This window comes from Mangifera indica, chromosome 3 (genome assembly GCF_011075055.1).
Source record: "Mangifera indica cultivar Alphonso chromosome 3, CATAS_Mindica_2.1, whole genome shotgun sequence".
NCBI lineage: Eukaryota > Viridiplantae > Streptophyta > Magnoliopsida > Sapindales > Anacardiaceae > Mangifera > Mangifera indica.
This window is the reverse complement of record NC_058139.1, coordinates 6,635,551-6,651,433: the sequence shown is the minus strand read 5'-3', so window position 1 is coordinate 6,651,433 and position 15,883 is coordinate 6,635,551. Positions and strand designations below refer to the sequence as shown.

The following is a 15,883-nucleotide window of genomic DNA, read 5'->3' as shown; positions in this document are numbered from 1 at the left end:
ATCCCACAATGGATGAATAAGCACCGGCTCAACGAATCGAAAATAAAGAAGCTGTTGTCGGGTTTTCCTCTCTTCTCTCTCAGATTCATTGTGTTTTTTGTTGAATCGGTTCCAAATGAAGCTTTTGTTATGTGATTTGTCTTCTTCTGAAGTTGAATCAACATAAAACGAAGCTATTACTAGAGAAGTTGAGTCTTCATTAGGTTGGCGCTGGAGAAGTCGAATTCTTTCTCTTCGATTTGTTGTGTTGGTGCCTTTTTTCTCTTTCATGACACATCATCAACAATGACAGAGAGAGAATGGTGATGGTCATTGTCGTTGTTGTCAGAAAGAAAAAAACTTAAGAGTTTGTAGAGGTGAAATATTACTTTTTTAAAGTTGAGAAACTGGGTTAAAATATTATTTTTCTAAATCTAGGAGGAAAAAAAGATATAAATTATATATTTTTTAATATAAAAAGTAAAATGACTTATAACTAAAAATTTTAATAAAAATTAATTTATAGAGAGATGTTTGAGTTTTTAAATTACTGTAAATATATTATTATGATTAAACTAAAATTTGGATGAAAAATAGTTCTTGGCCTATTTATTGATATTGTTTATTGAACCGGTTATCCAACAGGCTAGAACTTTGAATTGGTGCTAAACTGCCGATCCAACTGTGGGTCAAAACGGTCAAACGGACCGGTAAGCTTTCCATCAAGACGGCTTTCATTGTGACATTGCTAACGAGGAGTGTTTTTATTTTACTGTAATCTGCGATTTCTTGTCCTCTCTACTTTGAAATCGTTATGGGTAACATTTTCTCAGTCTCAATCTCTGGCGACGCCATTTTCTTTCGCTGTCTAAACTGTACTTCAAGAAAAGTCGCATATATAAGTGAGCTCGAAGATAATCTTGATGCCTTACAGACTGAATTGCAGAAACTGCAGGAAGCAAGGAACGATTTGTTGAGGAAGATTGAGCTTGTGGAAAAAAATGGAAAGAAACGGACCGACCAAGTGCAAGGCTGGCTTTCTAGGGTGCGAGATGTGGAAGCTGAAGCTGGTGGACTACTAGAAATTAGATCTCAAGAAATCGAGAAATTATGTTTTGGAGGCTACTGTTCAAAGAATTGCAAGTCAAGCTTCAAGTTTGGGAAGTTAGTGGCTAATAAGCTGAAACTAGTTGCTACTTTAAAGGATGAAGGAGTTTTCGAAGTGGTGGCGGAGAATATCCCAGAAACAGTGGCGGTAGAAAGGCCTAGTGAACCTACAGTAGTGGGTATGCAATTAATAGTTGATACAGTCTGGAGATGTATTGAGGTTGAGGAAGAACAAGTGGGAATTATTGGTCTCTATGGGATGGGGGGAGTGGGAAAAACTACCCTCTTAACCAAAATTAACAATAAATTTCTTGAAATTTCAAACAATTTTGACATTGTGATTTGGGTGTTGGTGTCTAGAGATTTGCAAGTTGAGAAGATTCAAGAAAGGATTGGGCAAAAGATAGGCTTAGATGGAGAGTCATGGAAGAACAAAAGTGTTGATGAGAAAGCATCGGATATTTTTAAGATTTTGCGCAAAAAGAAGTTTGTTGTGTTATTAGATGATCTATGGGACAGAGTTGATTTGATCAAAGTGGGTATCCCTCTTCCTAGCGTAGAAGTCGGATGTAAGATAGTCTTTACAACTCGTTTTCTTGATGTTTGTGGTCTCATGGAAGCTAACAGGAAGTTTAAAGTGGAATGTTTAAGAGAAGCGGAAGCTTGGGAATTGTTTGAAGGAAAAGTTGGGAGAGAAACTCTTGATAGTCATCCTGGTATTTTGGAGTTGGCTAAAGTTGTAGCCAAAGAATGTGGCGGTCTACCCCTTGCACTCATTACAATTGGTAGAGCCATGTCTTACAAGAAGACACCTGAAGAATGGAAATATGCAATTCAAGTGTTAAGGAGAGCCTCGTCTAAATTTCCAGGTATGGAGAAAGAGGTGTATCCCCTTCTAAAGTTTAGTTATGATTGTTTACCTAATGACAAAATCAGATCATGTCTTTTATATTGTAGTTTATTTCCAGAGGACTTCAGTATTATTAAAACAAAATTGATTGATTATTGGTTTTGTGAGAACTTTTTGGATGTATATGATCCAAGTGAAGTATATAGCCATGGATACTACATTATTGGTGTCCTTGTTCATGCTGGTTTATTGGAAGAAGTAGAAGAGAGAGGAGATTATTTTGTAAAAATGCATGATGTGATCCGCAACATGACTTTGTGGATAGCATGTGAAATGAAGGAGGAGCAGCAGAAATTTTTAGTTCAGGTGCGTGTCGGATTAACTAAAGCGCCGACGGTCAATGAATGGGAAGAGCTAAAGAGGATATCCTTGATGGAAAACAAAATTGAGGATTTATCAGTGACACCCACATGCCCTGATCTCTTGACTTTGTTTCTTAATAGTAATAACATACAGATGATTAGTAGTAGCTTTTTTCAATTCATGCCATCCCTCAAAGTCTTAAACCTATCATATAATAAATTTTTAATACAACTACCATCTGGGATTTCAAATTTGGTTTCACTGCAACATCTTGATCTATCATGGTCCTCAATTATAGAGTTACCAGTGGAGTTAAAAGCCTTAGTAAAGCTTAAATGTTTAAGCCTGGAGTATACATACATGCTCTGTAAAATCCCAAGTCGACTTATATCCCATTTTTCAGAATTACATATACTGAGAATGATTGGTTGTGGTTATAATCAAAAAGTGGGAGAAGATAGTGTTTTGTTTGGTGGTGGAGAAAAATTGGTGGAGGAATTGCTTGGTTTGGAATCTTTAAATGTGCTGAGTATCACCTTAAAAAGTGGCCATGCACTCCAAACATTTCTGAGCTCCAACAAGTTTCGGAATTCTACTTATGCTCTAACACTTCGACACCTTGACGGTTCTAAGATGCTCAATGTTTTATCTTTGGCAGATCTCAAGCATCTTCGTAGACTAGAAATTGAAGATTGTGAAGATTTGGAAGAGTTGAAGATGGAGCATTTAAAGGTACTACAAAAAACAAGAGAACCTTACAATTTCTGCAGCCTTAACAGAGTTCAAATAGTTTGGTGCTCTAGAATAAGAGACTTGACATGGCTTGTTTTGGTTCCAAATCTCAAGTATCTTTTTGTGTCTCATTGCTATGAGCTGGAAGAAATTATAAGCAATAGAAATTTTGGCGAAGAATTTCTAGAAATGATCGACCTTTTTGCAAAACTTCACTTTATAAACATACGACATCTACCAAATTTGAAGAGCATCTACTGGAAGGCCTTGCCCTTTCCACATCTGAATCTATTTTATGTAATTGAATGCCCCAAGCTTAAGAAGATTCCACTTGATTCCGACAGTGCAAAGGGACAGAAAATTGTTATTAGTGGGAATGAAAACTGGTGGAAAGGACTCGAATGGGAGAGTGAAGCTGCTCAAAATGCTTTTCTTCCTTGTTTCCAATCTCGCTAAACGGGTGTAGATTTTGGAGCCAGTTTCGGAAAAGATTTCTGGTATGTGCTGCTGATTTTCTTCCATTTTATACATTTTGGTTTCTTGTTTCTTTCTGATCTGTAATTTGCCTTAAAAAAGCCCTTTTGTTTGTTGTGTCAAACTCTTGGATTGCATGTGGCTGGTGCCAGGGGGCTGGTTAGTTGCTTGAAAAATTTTCTCCAGTAATCAAGATTCAAAGGTTTGCTATTTCTTTTGCAATCTAAAGTTAACCAGTATATTAAAAAATCTGGCCATTCAGATTTTTTCATCAATTTAAATATAGGTTGATTTTTGATAATAAATTTGTACTTTACCATGCTGTGGCCAGTTCCATTTAGGAGTTCTGATTTTCTTTTCAAAATCATGTGTCATCCTGCACCAACCGGCAATCTTTTCAGTCCGCTCTATGTACCCAACGCAGGGAAGTGTACTCATGATGCAAAGTTACTGGAAGAAATTCATTGGCCGAAATCCTGTGATGGGAACCAAAGCCAAGTAGTGTGTGCTGATCAAGGTGGCAATTAGCTCCACTGAAAGTGAAGATTTGTGGACAAGTCCTTTTGAGAATAGGGGGAATGGTGGGAACCAAAGCCAAGTAGTGCGCACTGGTCAAAGTGACAATTCAAGTGTGAGGGATCCATCGTACATACAAGATGGCCAAATGACAAGAGCAAGAGCCGAGAGGATGCGTGAGGAAATCTGATTTAGTTTTCCCAGGTTCTTAGCTTCTTTACTTGCATGTAGTATATCATAGTTCATCTATGAGGTTCATGTCATCTTGTGTCCTCAAAAGCAAGGTACATTTCATCAAACATAACAATTAGACATGCCATGTACACTTAAATAAGAGAGGACTGTGAGCTCAGAGGAGCAACATCAGTCATATATTCTGCTTCATGTTTGGTATTCAGATGAAATTAGGCATCTTGAGTTTTCAACTTTGCAGGCAGACAAATATGATGCTCTACAGCAACTTATTTAATTCGTCAAAATTAGTTGGTTGGTAGATTATTGTCATAATTTGAAAAGGAATTTCTTCTCTTCTACATGACATTATGGAACTTGTGAGCTTCAAACATCTTATCTGAGAATTGTCACTTTGGATTTAGGTTGGGCATTCTAAAGATCACGGTGACTGCCTTTAACATTCTAGTACTACCTTATCAATCTCTACTGCTCAGAATTCATGTCAGAGTCGTCGTTTCTCAGCAGACAAAGCAACTGTATCTTAGAAGAAGTCAGAGGAAAATGAATGAACAAAAGCCAGTCAGAGATCATGCTACCAATACGCTTGGTAACTCAGTAGCCTAACCACTGCCTGCTGACTCTGCTCTAAACGGGGTCTCTGACTCACTGTGAGGCTTTTTGGAAGTCAGCAATTATGAGAAGATTGTGTGTTATTTGATTATCTCTTTTCTTCATTTCCTCTGTGCCTGTATTATCCCTTGCTTTTTACTACACGAAAAGGCCATAATCTTGTCAAAGAAGCAAATACGTTAGAATCAGTTGGTTGCATCTAAGTGCTCTGTTTAAGAAATAACATTTTGGACAACTTGGCCTTTTGGTTGTTAATTTTGAAACTGTGTACAGCAACCTGATTACTCCAACAAGCAATTTTCCCAAACACCACACACTATACAGAACCAAATAGAAATGAATATCAACAACTGCACGCCGCTTTTATTAATTCAATCCTCAACTCAGTACTGTCCATAGAATTATTCAACTTAACACTCATTTTGATCAGCCAAAGACTTAATTTCCTCCCAATATAGAATCTTAGTGGAGATCTATGGGAAACGCCTTTGGACTTTCTAATATAACATTAGACTTTTGAAACAACAATGACCAAAACCCTTCACATGCTTTCGTTATTTAGGGAAATATAGGTTATTTGTCGGACTCAAAATAGTATTGATGGCTTTTAAATGAGGGTTTGAGAATAGAGTGGAAAGGATGTCTCAAACATATAAACAATAAAATTATATACACAAATGATGTAAATCACTATATAATTGGATAATTTTAAATAAGAGAAAAAACAATATTCAATCATATAGTAATAATGACATGTTATCGTTTGTGTACATAGTAGCATTCACATAAAAATTAGCAATGTAACTCTTTTTCACCCAAGCTCCTAAACCTAAACTTGATCAGTTTCATTAGCATAGATTCTACATCATAATCTCTTTTATGTATGATAATGAATGACATTTTGATATTCTGCACAAGACTAAAAACCTTAACTGAACAGAGGGCAGAGAACTAATAGGATAAATAAAGAGAGTAATAATATTTACAAAATAAATCTCGCACCTTTGCATCGTTAGTTATTCTTGCTTTTCTTCTACATCATGAACCCTATTTAATGAATCCTCAAAAGCTTGCAATGCAACTTTGTAATGGTCCAGAGAAATCACTCCTTCCTCCACAACTTGCAAGGCACTTTTATATAACTGATTAAACCATAGCACATGATCAGTTGCATCAACGTTATTCGATACATGATCAGGAATATACAAGCGTTTATAGTCCTTCTTCCACCGTGACAAGATGTACTTCAAAGGGATTTCCTCCACACCATTAAAATTAAGCACACACAAAGCATGCCGGCATAGATACCCATAAAAGTTAAAGCAGCTGCAGATGCAACAAACCTCACCTGCTGTTCTATTGTACAGAACTTCGTAATCCCTAATTTCCCTCCTATTTCCTTCACCCAAAACACGTTCCTTGACCAAAAATATTATGATCGGCCCATCAACATGTAGCTGTGTTGTACTAAAACAAGAATACATCTCCTCCACCTGATACTGAAACTTCTTGAATATTTCTCTAGTGTATATTTTAGAAAGCTGCAACTCAAATGGGCATCTGGTTTTCAATGTGGGGCTCAAGCTTCTTGATTCAATATCTGCAAGATTTTCCTCCTGGTGCTTCTTTTGTAGAGCTAATTCATATTTATCAAGAAATTCTTTCAAAGGAGTTTGCTTATGCAGATACCTATCAAAAAATGGATTAAGGATATCACCTTGCTGTGTAGGGCACATTCCAGCAAAAAAGGTATCTTTTAAATAAACTGGAGCCCATAGAATTCGATCTTCATACAAAGAACGAAGCCACTCATGATCAACAACTCCAAAGCGTTGGATTATAAACCCCCATGCTGCTTCAAACTCAATCACTTTCAGGGATTCATAAACCGCTTTGACAAGAGCCTTTCTAATAGAATCATAGTTGCGCAGCCCTCCCAATTTTTCTGGAACTTTCTTCATTATGTGTGACAAACTAAAACAATGATGAGCTCTTGTAAACACCTCCATTACCGCACTCTGCAACACCTTGCACCTGTCTGTAATAATAGTTTGTGGAGACCGTCCACATGCACTTGTAAGCCATGCTTTGAGCAACCAAATATAAGACTCAGTAGTCTCACCTGCAAGTAGGCCACAACCCAACAACACAGGTTGGCCATGGTGATTTATTCCAACTAATGCTACCAGTGGTATTTCATATTTACATGACAAATAAGTGTTGTCAACATAGATAACATCACTGAAGTAACTACATGAAGTCCTGGACCTACCATCAACCCAGAACACATTTTTCAAATGCCCTTCATCATTGAAATCCATTAAGTAAAAGAAGTTTGGATTTGTCAATTGCATTCGGCAGAGGTAGTTATAAATGGCCTGAGATTCACCCTTTTTAAGGTTCAGCTGATAGGGATAAGCAGAACATTTCCTGAGTTCTCTCCCATTGGAATTCGGGTTTACATTTCCACCCGCATCTATCACCAGTGCTCGGTACAACTTGATTGTTCTTCCTTCTGCATCAGAACTTGACTGTGACTTCCTTTTGGTTCCAGTGCCCAGCTTCTTAAATGATCTGTGGATCTTAGCACCTAATATGTGGTTATGTTCAAGAGTAACTTCAAGAACCCTCCATCTTTTAGAGTCCACCAACCGCATTCTAATCATTGCAGGACAACCAGTTCTTGTTTCTTTTCTTATACGGTTCACGTCCTTAATTCTTTTGAAACCCTGACTGCTGCAGCATAGTACTGCACCATACTTCTCCCGGCTATTACGCTTAAACCATGAATTCTTCACTCTAACACGAAAGCCCACTTCTTTGGCATAGCAGTTATAATAGTTATAAGCATCATCATATGATTCAAACTCCATTCCAACAGCTGGAGCAACGAATTCCTTTTTTTCTTCAATAAAACCATTCTGACCATCTATTAGTGTTGTTTCACTGTCTCTTTCTTTCCGAGACAGATTGCAGTCACCGTCAGGTACTTGCTCACCACTAAGAGGAGCTTCTTCCATCTGCAATATAGATCTAAACTCAAATTACACACATGCCATCCATTCAATAAATCAAACAAATAATGACAACTTCAGTCAGCCACATATTGAACTAAACCCAGACATACAAGAAGAATCTCTCCTGTCCAAGATGCCAACTCATTGTCATGCTAACTCACATACACAAACAAATGAAGCAACAAGAAAATAAAGAAAAATTAATAACGCTAAGATGAACATTTAGTTAAAGAGACTCTGTCATCAAAGCATTTAGCCCAGCAAGAGCCGTATCACCACAATTTCGCATTGTTTGAACTCCAGAATAAAAATAAAAATGTCAAGCCACAGATACCAAATGGATTGAAAAGCAGCTTCTCAAACAAAAATCATTTCAAATCATCCATTCAAAGAGAATGTGCCAAAATTATTATTTTACCAATTCAGAATATTTTAACATGCCAAATAGTAAGAGTTAGCATTGTTATTGGTTTATAATATTTTCCTCAAGTTTCAAATACTCTCTAGCCTTTTCATTTTAGTCAACAATACAATGTTATAACAGTCACTGTTCCTCGGTCACCGATTTAAACAATAAATTTTACTCAATGCCACTAGGACTCAACCTCAGAAGTGTTCAATCATTCACGACTTAAAATTAAAAAAAAACAAAAAAAAAATCACTACAATCATTAGCAACCTCTCCATATCGCAAACATCTCAAATGAGAACTTGCTCAAGCGCGAGTAAAAATAAATCGCTAAAACTGCTAATTCTGCATCAAATCAATTTTTTTTCTCAGTTTAAGCTTGGAAACTACATTATTTGTGTTAATTCTTTTATGTCAGCTTGGTTGCCGAGAAAATGAAGCAAACAAAACGAAAATATTCAGACTTTCACTTTTTTCATTTGATTTTCCTTCAGTTTCATGGCGACCAAACAGAATTACAGAAATAGAAGCGTTAAACACAATTCAATGGTCGAAATCAGTGGAACGAGCAGAGAATTTTGGAGGAACTTACGGCGTCGTCTACAGTCGGAGACTTGAATCCGATGAGAAGGATCCGATGACCCGACAGATCACGGTTTCTGATTCTGACTGAGATGCGGCCTTTGTTTGTTTGGTGGTTAAAAAATGCCTGCAAGCCCGACGGGTGAGTTTAGTGTTTCCAGGTTGGGTTTCAGTCCGGTTCCCCTTTTCACATTTTATCATCCGGTTCTAATTGTAATTGCGCCATGTTAGAGCTTCAAATACTAGGATTTAGTGTTTTTTTTTTTTTTTCCGTCCATATAAATAAATATTCCATAAATATATATATATATATATATATATATATATATATATATATATATTTAAGCAATTGATATGAGTGAGTATTTAATCATATAATTATATATTAATAAATATTTAATTAAATACTTAAAATTAAATAAATACAATTTTATTGTATCTATACAATATGTGTTTTTCAAACAAAATAAAATAAAGTATAAGGATTTTGAAATTTTGTGATTATTTCAATAAAACTCATGATAATTATTGTTACTTCAAAAATCCCTTATCAAAAATTAAAATAAATTATCCACATGACTATGTTAGTATTTTTCAAAAATACTATCATATTATTCCTATTTAATATTGTTAGAAGTAAGTATAATTTGATACCTTCAATAAAAGACAGTGGAAATTTACTCTTATTAATAAGAATGTCTAAAAGCTGGGTCCTTCCATTGTTCTTTGTATCAATGTGTTGGTGTAGTTTATGCCAATGCAAGAGAGATTTAACTGCAGAGGAAACAAATCTCAACAGAACTAGCCATGAAAATTGAGCAAGTCAGAAATAATGGTGGAGAATAAGCAACGTCTTTTGGTTCAAGTCTATATCCTCCCAACTTTTATTTATTAAAAAGAAGTAGCAGACAGTGAAGGTTTATTCCACCCACCCTTACCCAACAATCTCCAGACCTGCAAAGTACAGAAAAAAATTTAGACAAAGTCGACTCATACTGCTAAAATAAAGATAACAATAAACTACTGTCAGCTCAAAGACGCCTCTGCAATATGTAAATCACTATATATAACGGTAAACGGTGAGTTAATCTACAACATTGGTTACGGTATGAAATGTGCAGACATAAAGATTGAAGATTTTTGGTACGTGCAAGGCAGAATACTAGCTACAAAAATTTTACATACATCCCAAATGTTTAATATTAAACATAATTGTCAGCTACGAGTCTAACCTTATTGAGAGATTCTTTCAGTGCTTGCCAAGCAATCATGTAATGATCTTGAGAAATCATCCCTTCTCCAACAACCTGCAATGCTCGTTTGTACAGATGATCAAACCTTTGAACTGGGTTTGTGATGTCAACATTATTAGACCGAAGATCAGGCATACAGAGGCGCTTAAAGTCCTTCCTCCATGGCGGCAAAATATACTGGATTGAAATTTCCTCCACACCAGTATAGCCAAGTATACACAAAGCATGTCGGCAGAGATACCCGTTGAAGTTGAAGCAACTGCAAATATACCTAACTTCTGCCCACCTTTATTGTACATGACTTCAATATTCCTAACATTAGTCATGTTTCCCTATTTTACTATGCGCCCAGTACCATGAACCTGTCTTATGCTAAAACAAGAGGACATCATCGCAACCTCCTCTTGGAACTTGCTGAATACTTCATTTGTGTACAATTTAGAGAGCTGCAACTCATACATGCACTGTGTGTTCAGAATGGGGCTTGAATTTTTTGTTTTGAAATCATCAAGTGTTTCGTTTTGACGCTTCTTTTGTAGAACTAATTGATAGATATCAAAAAATTCTTTCAAAGAAGTCTGCCGAAGCACAAAGCCGTTGAAAAATGGGCTAAGAGTATCACCCTTGCAAAAAATGGACATGCCTGCAAAAGAAGTGTCTTTTGAGTAAACAGGAGCCCATTGCTCACGAACTTCATACAATTGTTAAAGCCATTCATGATCTACAACTCCGAAAAAGCTTTCAAAAATACAAATTTTCATTTAAAAAGTTTTCTTTCCTCTATTAGCCCAATAAAATTAATCTTGTAAATTTGAAATGAGAATTTTCAGTTCATTTTATAATTTAGATTAGAATGAAGATTAATGGATTCCTTCAGTTTTGAATCCAAAAACACTACTACCAAATTGAAGTCGTTTAAGTGAAGCGCGTGGAGTAAAGAGCGTGGCCTTAGAATCAGAAAAGCAACCACACATTATCCATAAAATTTTCAGACAGTACGCGCGTTAATTCAGTTAAAAAACGACCTCCAGACTCTGTATTGCACTGTCCACCACCACCCAATCATCAACCAATGGCTTGGACTCTCTCTGCACCTTCTCCTCTCACTCTTCCCATCTCCTCCACCGACAGAACCACCCTCACCGCCGACACCGTCAAGTGCCACAGCGCTTGGAGAAGTAATTCGGAAAGAAAGAGAGCTACAAGAATCATAATTAATGCTTCTCAAGGAGAAACTAATAGCGATGATAGTGATAATGACTCGCCAGCTTTCAACCCTTTTGGCTTTGTCACTGATAATCCTTCTAGCCGAAGCGCCATTCAGCTCCCTGAGAGCCCGGCTGAGGATGGAAATGTTGGCCAAATGCTCTATGTAAGTGGTCAATTTTTGATCTCGTTCCTGTGGGTAGCTAATCTGTTTATTGGTTGGATTGATTGAGATGAGATCAATTGTTTTTGCATTATTCAGCTATAGATTAATTGTTTGTTTGTCTTACATTTTTAGAAAATTGTGGTAGATTTCAACATGATTTAAGATGCCCAAATTTTCAATTTAAGAAAATTGCGAGTGTGGTGTCAGATAATTTAAGTGTCTCTTTTGCCTTGTGTGAAGTGTCAGTATTGACATGGACAATAAAATGTCTTAAGTTGTAATATACATGCTTTGAATTTTAGAGGATAGAAGATAAAGGAAGGGAGTATGGCAAATACATCAAATGTGGAAACTTGGTATGGTTTGTGAGGCGGACTGGTAAGCTTTTCTCCCCCGCAACAGTAACTGATTCTTGTCTTTGTTATGTAAAAACTTGACGATTTAACTCTGATTGCAGGATCCCCTGAGACCAGACGAGGAACAATTGTCTTTCTTCACGGGGCTCCAACACAGTCATATAGCTACCGAAATGTTATGTCTCAGGTAATTGCTCAGTTGAATTCTTCTGAAAGTTATAGAATGCCTTGAATTTATTGAGTCAGTAGCATGACTTCTATAAATTTATTTCTCATGTTATGATTGCATATTTCCAAAGGGGCCAAGCCCAAATACATGAAACTAAAAATTTTTTCCCCTTAATTCCTTCCAAAATATGATACATTACTAAGAATTTTAAGTATTGTGTGCACAGCTGCATATATTCACTGAATTTTGTTTTTGCTTTTGTTTTGTCCTTGGTAGATGTCAGATTCTGGATTCCACTGCATTGCACCTGACTGGATAGGTTTTGGTTTCAGCGACAAACCACAGCCAGGATATGGTTTCGATTACACAGGTTCCATAACATGGCTGATAAATTAATCTCTTTGAAACATAAGATTTTTCTTCTTCTAGAAGTCTCATATTTATAAGATAACATCCTGCTTTGCAGAGAAAGAATTTCATGAAGAATTGGATAAATTACTTGATGGACTGGAGGTCAAATCTCCTTTCTTTCTAGTGGTTCAGGTTTGAACATATTTAGTGACTATGATGATCTTTTTCCAAGAGCCATATATGTAAATAGCTCAAAGACTTTTGTCAATGTTCAATCAACTATATAACCACATCAATTTTTGCCCCAAACCCGGATATTTAACTTGTTTTTGAAATCTTCTTGAAGGGGTTTCTTGTAGGTTCATATGGATTAACTTGGGCCTTGAAAAATCAGAGCAAGATATCTAAGCTCGTAATCCTAAATAGTCCCCTGACAGTTTCATCTCCCACTCCTGGACTATTTACAAAGCTGAGGTTCACTTCTAATCATATATCATGATGAATGCCACATATTAGGATTTTTTAACAGACCGTTTGAGACTTTAGCATTACATTCTTGTCTCATTTCCTCTTTTTATGTGCCTGACAAACTTGTTTGAACAGATTTTTATAGCAACTGTTTAATATGTTTCTACTGCCAATGGATTAGAAATTTATTACTCTTTTTTGAAACTCATATATCATTCCTCGCTAAAACTAGATGCACTAACAAAGAGTGCTAATTTGTGTACTAAGAATGACATGTCAATAAGTGATTGGATGAATTAAAAATAAATTAACAATCAATCGCATTATTATATGTCATCTTAGTACATAAATTAATACTCTTTATTAGTGTACATAGTCTCACTCTATTGTTCTCATAAACGATTTCATGGTAGGAAACAAGTGTAATTGTTTATTTGATTTTATTTTCTATATGTCTTTTACTAGAATCCCTCTCTATGGCGAATTTACTTGTCAGAGTGCTATCACGGCAGAGCGCTTTATTGAAGCAGGTAGCCCGTATGTATCCAAAGTGTTTCTACTTATGGATAAAGAGTAACTTGATGCATCACATAACTTTTTCTCTATAAATTTTTGCAAAGCTGACCTTGGAAGAAAAAAATACATAATGTGGAGGGAGACATTTAATCATGATAGTTTTCCAATAACTTGTCTGAGTTATTAATATAAAGTTTTTAGATTCATAGAATTGAAAAATGCTAGTGCAAGAATGGTTCACGTCATCTTTGATTATAACCTGTTAATTATAAGAACAACCCTTAGAAAATTGAGTAGATAAACCTTCTCTATTTCATTGAATTCAAAATGTATTTCATGATCCTTTTGACGCTCAGAGAATCATTAATAACTTCAACATAATTGTGCAACATGATATCACTTGATGTCAAAGTTGAATGATGCATTCACATTGAGCAACTTTAGTGAGCAGTAGATAAAAATTTTCAGTCAACTTTGTTATATGGGAAGCATACGTAAACTGTAAATTTGCTTCTAAAGAAATAACTACATATCGTAGTTGCAAACAGCTTATTTTAAGTTCACTTGTTATTTCATATGTATTTCTCTTACTAAACTAATACATGCATCCACAGCTATGTTTTGAAGCTGGAAAAGGCTGATGTTTATCGATTGCCATACCTGTCAAGCAGTGCACCTGATTTTGGTTTGTGACTAATTTCAGCTTTTAGATTCACCTGCTGAGTTTATGTTATTGATAGATGTTCTATTGATAGATGTTCCTTGAACTGATTTGTGTAGTAAAAATATGGTCCCAGCTAACTTTCATGTTCACTCGGATTTGGTATTTCAGCCCTGCTTGAAGCCACAAGAAAAATTAATTTCACAAATACCTTAAGTCAAATAGCTTCTGGCTTTGCTTCAGGAAGGTACAATTTTTTTCTGGATTTTCTTTTTCCTAATTCTGTTCTAGGTTACAACTACTTTGAACATGCTCCTTCTGTTTCAAGTTGAAAATCAATACTTTCATGATAATCGACATTGAGCCTTTGTGATTCAACATAAAAAATCAATCAAGAAATTGTTGGCTCGATTTTATTTTTAGTTGACTAAAAGTAGCTTTTGTGTGGGAGTTGTCCATGGCTTTTCAAGGAAATATTAAAGATATTACTTTGGTTCGTTTTAGCCTTGGATGAAACAAACACTAAATTAAGTAATTAACAATGCTAACAAATTGCATTTCTATTGACCAAATTTGATAATTTGTTGAGATGAAACCAAGGATAAGTAACCTATAAAAATCCCTTCATCTAGAAATGAATATTTTTTGTTTCCATTACCTCCTTTCACCCTTGTCTAACTAGAAAAGAGAATTTTGTCTAATGAATTAGAAAAGATAAATGATAATGATAAAAGAATCAGAAATTTTGACAATGTATAAGAAGCTTCAAGACATGGCTTCTATTGGTTTAATTAGTCTAGCGTAAAATGGTGCTCTAGATTCTGCATGAGCTGTGTTGAAAAAGCAACTTCTACTTCTTATTCATATATGATTTATAAGCTTGATATCATTTTTAGCAACAAAAATTTTGTTTCCTGCTGCAAATCATCTTCAAACACTTATTACAATCACTCATGTTGTATCCGCTTTAGGATGTTGATCATCTTGGAGTTTTTTTTATGCAAGGGCTTACCAGGAATTTCTGCTTGAATATAAGACCAGAAAAGCATGCATTTAGATGTCTTGCCTATTTTTTTACCATAACATAATTCTTATTCCAAATCCATTTATTTTGTAAGCTTTTACTTATTGCTTCAATTATTCTGTAGCCTATGAACTTCATATTTGACCTTATTGAGCATTATGAACTTGATTGCTTTCGGACTTCAGCTGGGACAAACCAGTGCTAGTTGCATGGGGAATATCCGACAAGTATTTACCTCAGTCCGTGGCAGAAGAGTTCCAGAAAGGAAATCCAGAAGTGGTGAAGCTCAACTTGATAGAAGGAGCTGGGCATATGCCACAAGAGGACTGGTAATTCACTCTCAGTTATTTGTATTTTCGACTTCTTTCTTCTTGCTAATAGTTAACATTTTGATCATTGAACAATATTAACAGGCCTGAGAAAGTTGTTGATGCTTTGAGACTATTCTTTTAAACTCAAGAACTGGACCAACATACCAGGAAGATTCATCTCAAATGCGTTATATTATTTTGTTGGAGTGTTTTGCTTGCCAGGTAACATAACAATCAGCCCAGTTTGAAAAATTAACATATCATTTCTTTGGACATGAGCAGCCAAATTAATATTTCTTTTAAATCGTCCTGCAGATCTTGGAAGGATTTAAAAAGAGCAGTGGAGCCTAAGTGCCATTCAGATCACAAGGGAAAAAAGAGATTTTCTGTAAAGACTTAAAATGTGAATATTGCATAGCTTTCGTTTGTGCATTCTGACATCACTGTTTCTCTGTTTGCATGACTATGAAGCTCTCCTGTATTAATTACATTGAAAATTGTCAAGTCAAAAACAACTTCATGAATATATTAGGATTGCTAAATTTATGAACTAATATTTTAATCATATT

At 35.6% G+C, this 15,883-nt stretch overlaps 3 protein-coding genes across 13 annotated transcripts; 2 read left to right on the top strand and 1 right to left on the bottom strand.

Moving 5' to 3' along the window:
* The first annotated feature begins 616 nt into the window (after nt 1–616).
* Nucleotides 617–5,060, top strand: LOC123211055 (putative disease resistance protein At4g10780). Of its 8 annotated transcripts, XM_044629577.1 has the most exons (5): nt 617–1,955; nt 2,958–3,528; nt 3,608–3,707; nt 3,837–4,225; nt 4,618–5,060. In XM_044629577.1, the coding sequence occupies exons 1-2, from the start codon at nt 794–796 to the stop codon at nt 3,485–3,487; spliced, it is 1,692 nt and encodes a 563-aa protein (XP_044485512.1). In that variant the 5' UTR covers nt 617–793; the 3' UTR covers nt 3,488–3,528; nt 3,608–3,707; nt 3,837–4,225; nt 4,618–5,060. The 8 variants fall into 8 exon arrangements, with proteins under 8 accessions (XP_044485512.1, XP_044485510.1, XP_044485509.1 ...); XM_044629575.1 differs by having other exon boundaries at nt 617–3,528; nt 3,658–3,707; nt 3,930–4,225; XM_044629574.1 differs by having other exon boundaries at nt 617–3,528; nt 3,658–3,707; nt 3,907–4,225.
* Nucleotides 5,061–5,546: 486 nt separating this feature from the next.
* On the bottom strand, nt 5,547–9,093 carry LOC123211061 (protein FAR1-RELATED SEQUENCE 6-like). 2 transcript variants are annotated; one of them, XM_044629583.1, is made up of 2 exons: nt 8,844–9,093; nt 5,547–7,858 (listed from the first exon to the last, which is right to left on the bottom strand). In XM_044629583.1, exon 2 carries the CDS (start codon nt 7,843–7,845, stop codon nt 5,842–5,844), a length of 2,004 nt encoding a protein of 667 aa, XP_044485518.1. In that variant the 5' UTR covers nt 7,846–7,858; nt 8,844–9,093; the 3' UTR covers nt 5,547–5,841. The 2 variants fall into 2 exon arrangements, with proteins under 2 accessions (XP_044485518.1, XP_044485517.1); XM_044629582.1 differs by having other exon boundaries at nt 5,547–7,845.
* A 2,008-nt stretch (nt 9,094–11,101) lies between these two features.
* On the top strand, nt 11,102–15,860 carry LOC123211769 (cis-3-alkyl-4-alkyloxetan-2-one decarboxylase). 3 transcript variants are annotated; one of them, XM_044630634.1, is made up of 12 exons: nt 11,104–11,458; nt 11,761–11,836; nt 11,916–12,001; nt 12,260–12,353; nt 12,450–12,526; nt 12,681–12,808; nt 13,268–13,339; nt 13,933–14,003; nt 14,151–14,226; nt 15,189–15,332; nt 15,417–15,536; nt 15,630–15,860. In XM_044630634.1, the coding sequence occupies exons 1-11, from the start codon at nt 11,159–11,161 to the stop codon at nt 15,454–15,456; spliced, it is 1,164 nt and encodes a 387-aa protein (XP_044486569.1). In that variant the 5' UTR covers nt 11,104–11,158; the 3' UTR covers nt 15,457–15,536; nt 15,630–15,860. The 3 variants fall into 3 exon arrangements, with proteins under 3 accessions (XP_044486572.1, XP_044486569.1, XP_044486571.1); XM_044630636.1 differs by lacking the exon at nt 13,268–13,339 and having other exon boundaries at nt 11,105–11,458; XM_044630637.1 differs by lacking the exons at nt 15,417–15,536; nt 15,630–15,860 and having other exon boundaries at nt 11,102–11,458; nt 15,128–15,256.
* The last annotated feature ends 23 nt before the right edge of the window (nt 15,861–15,883 follow it).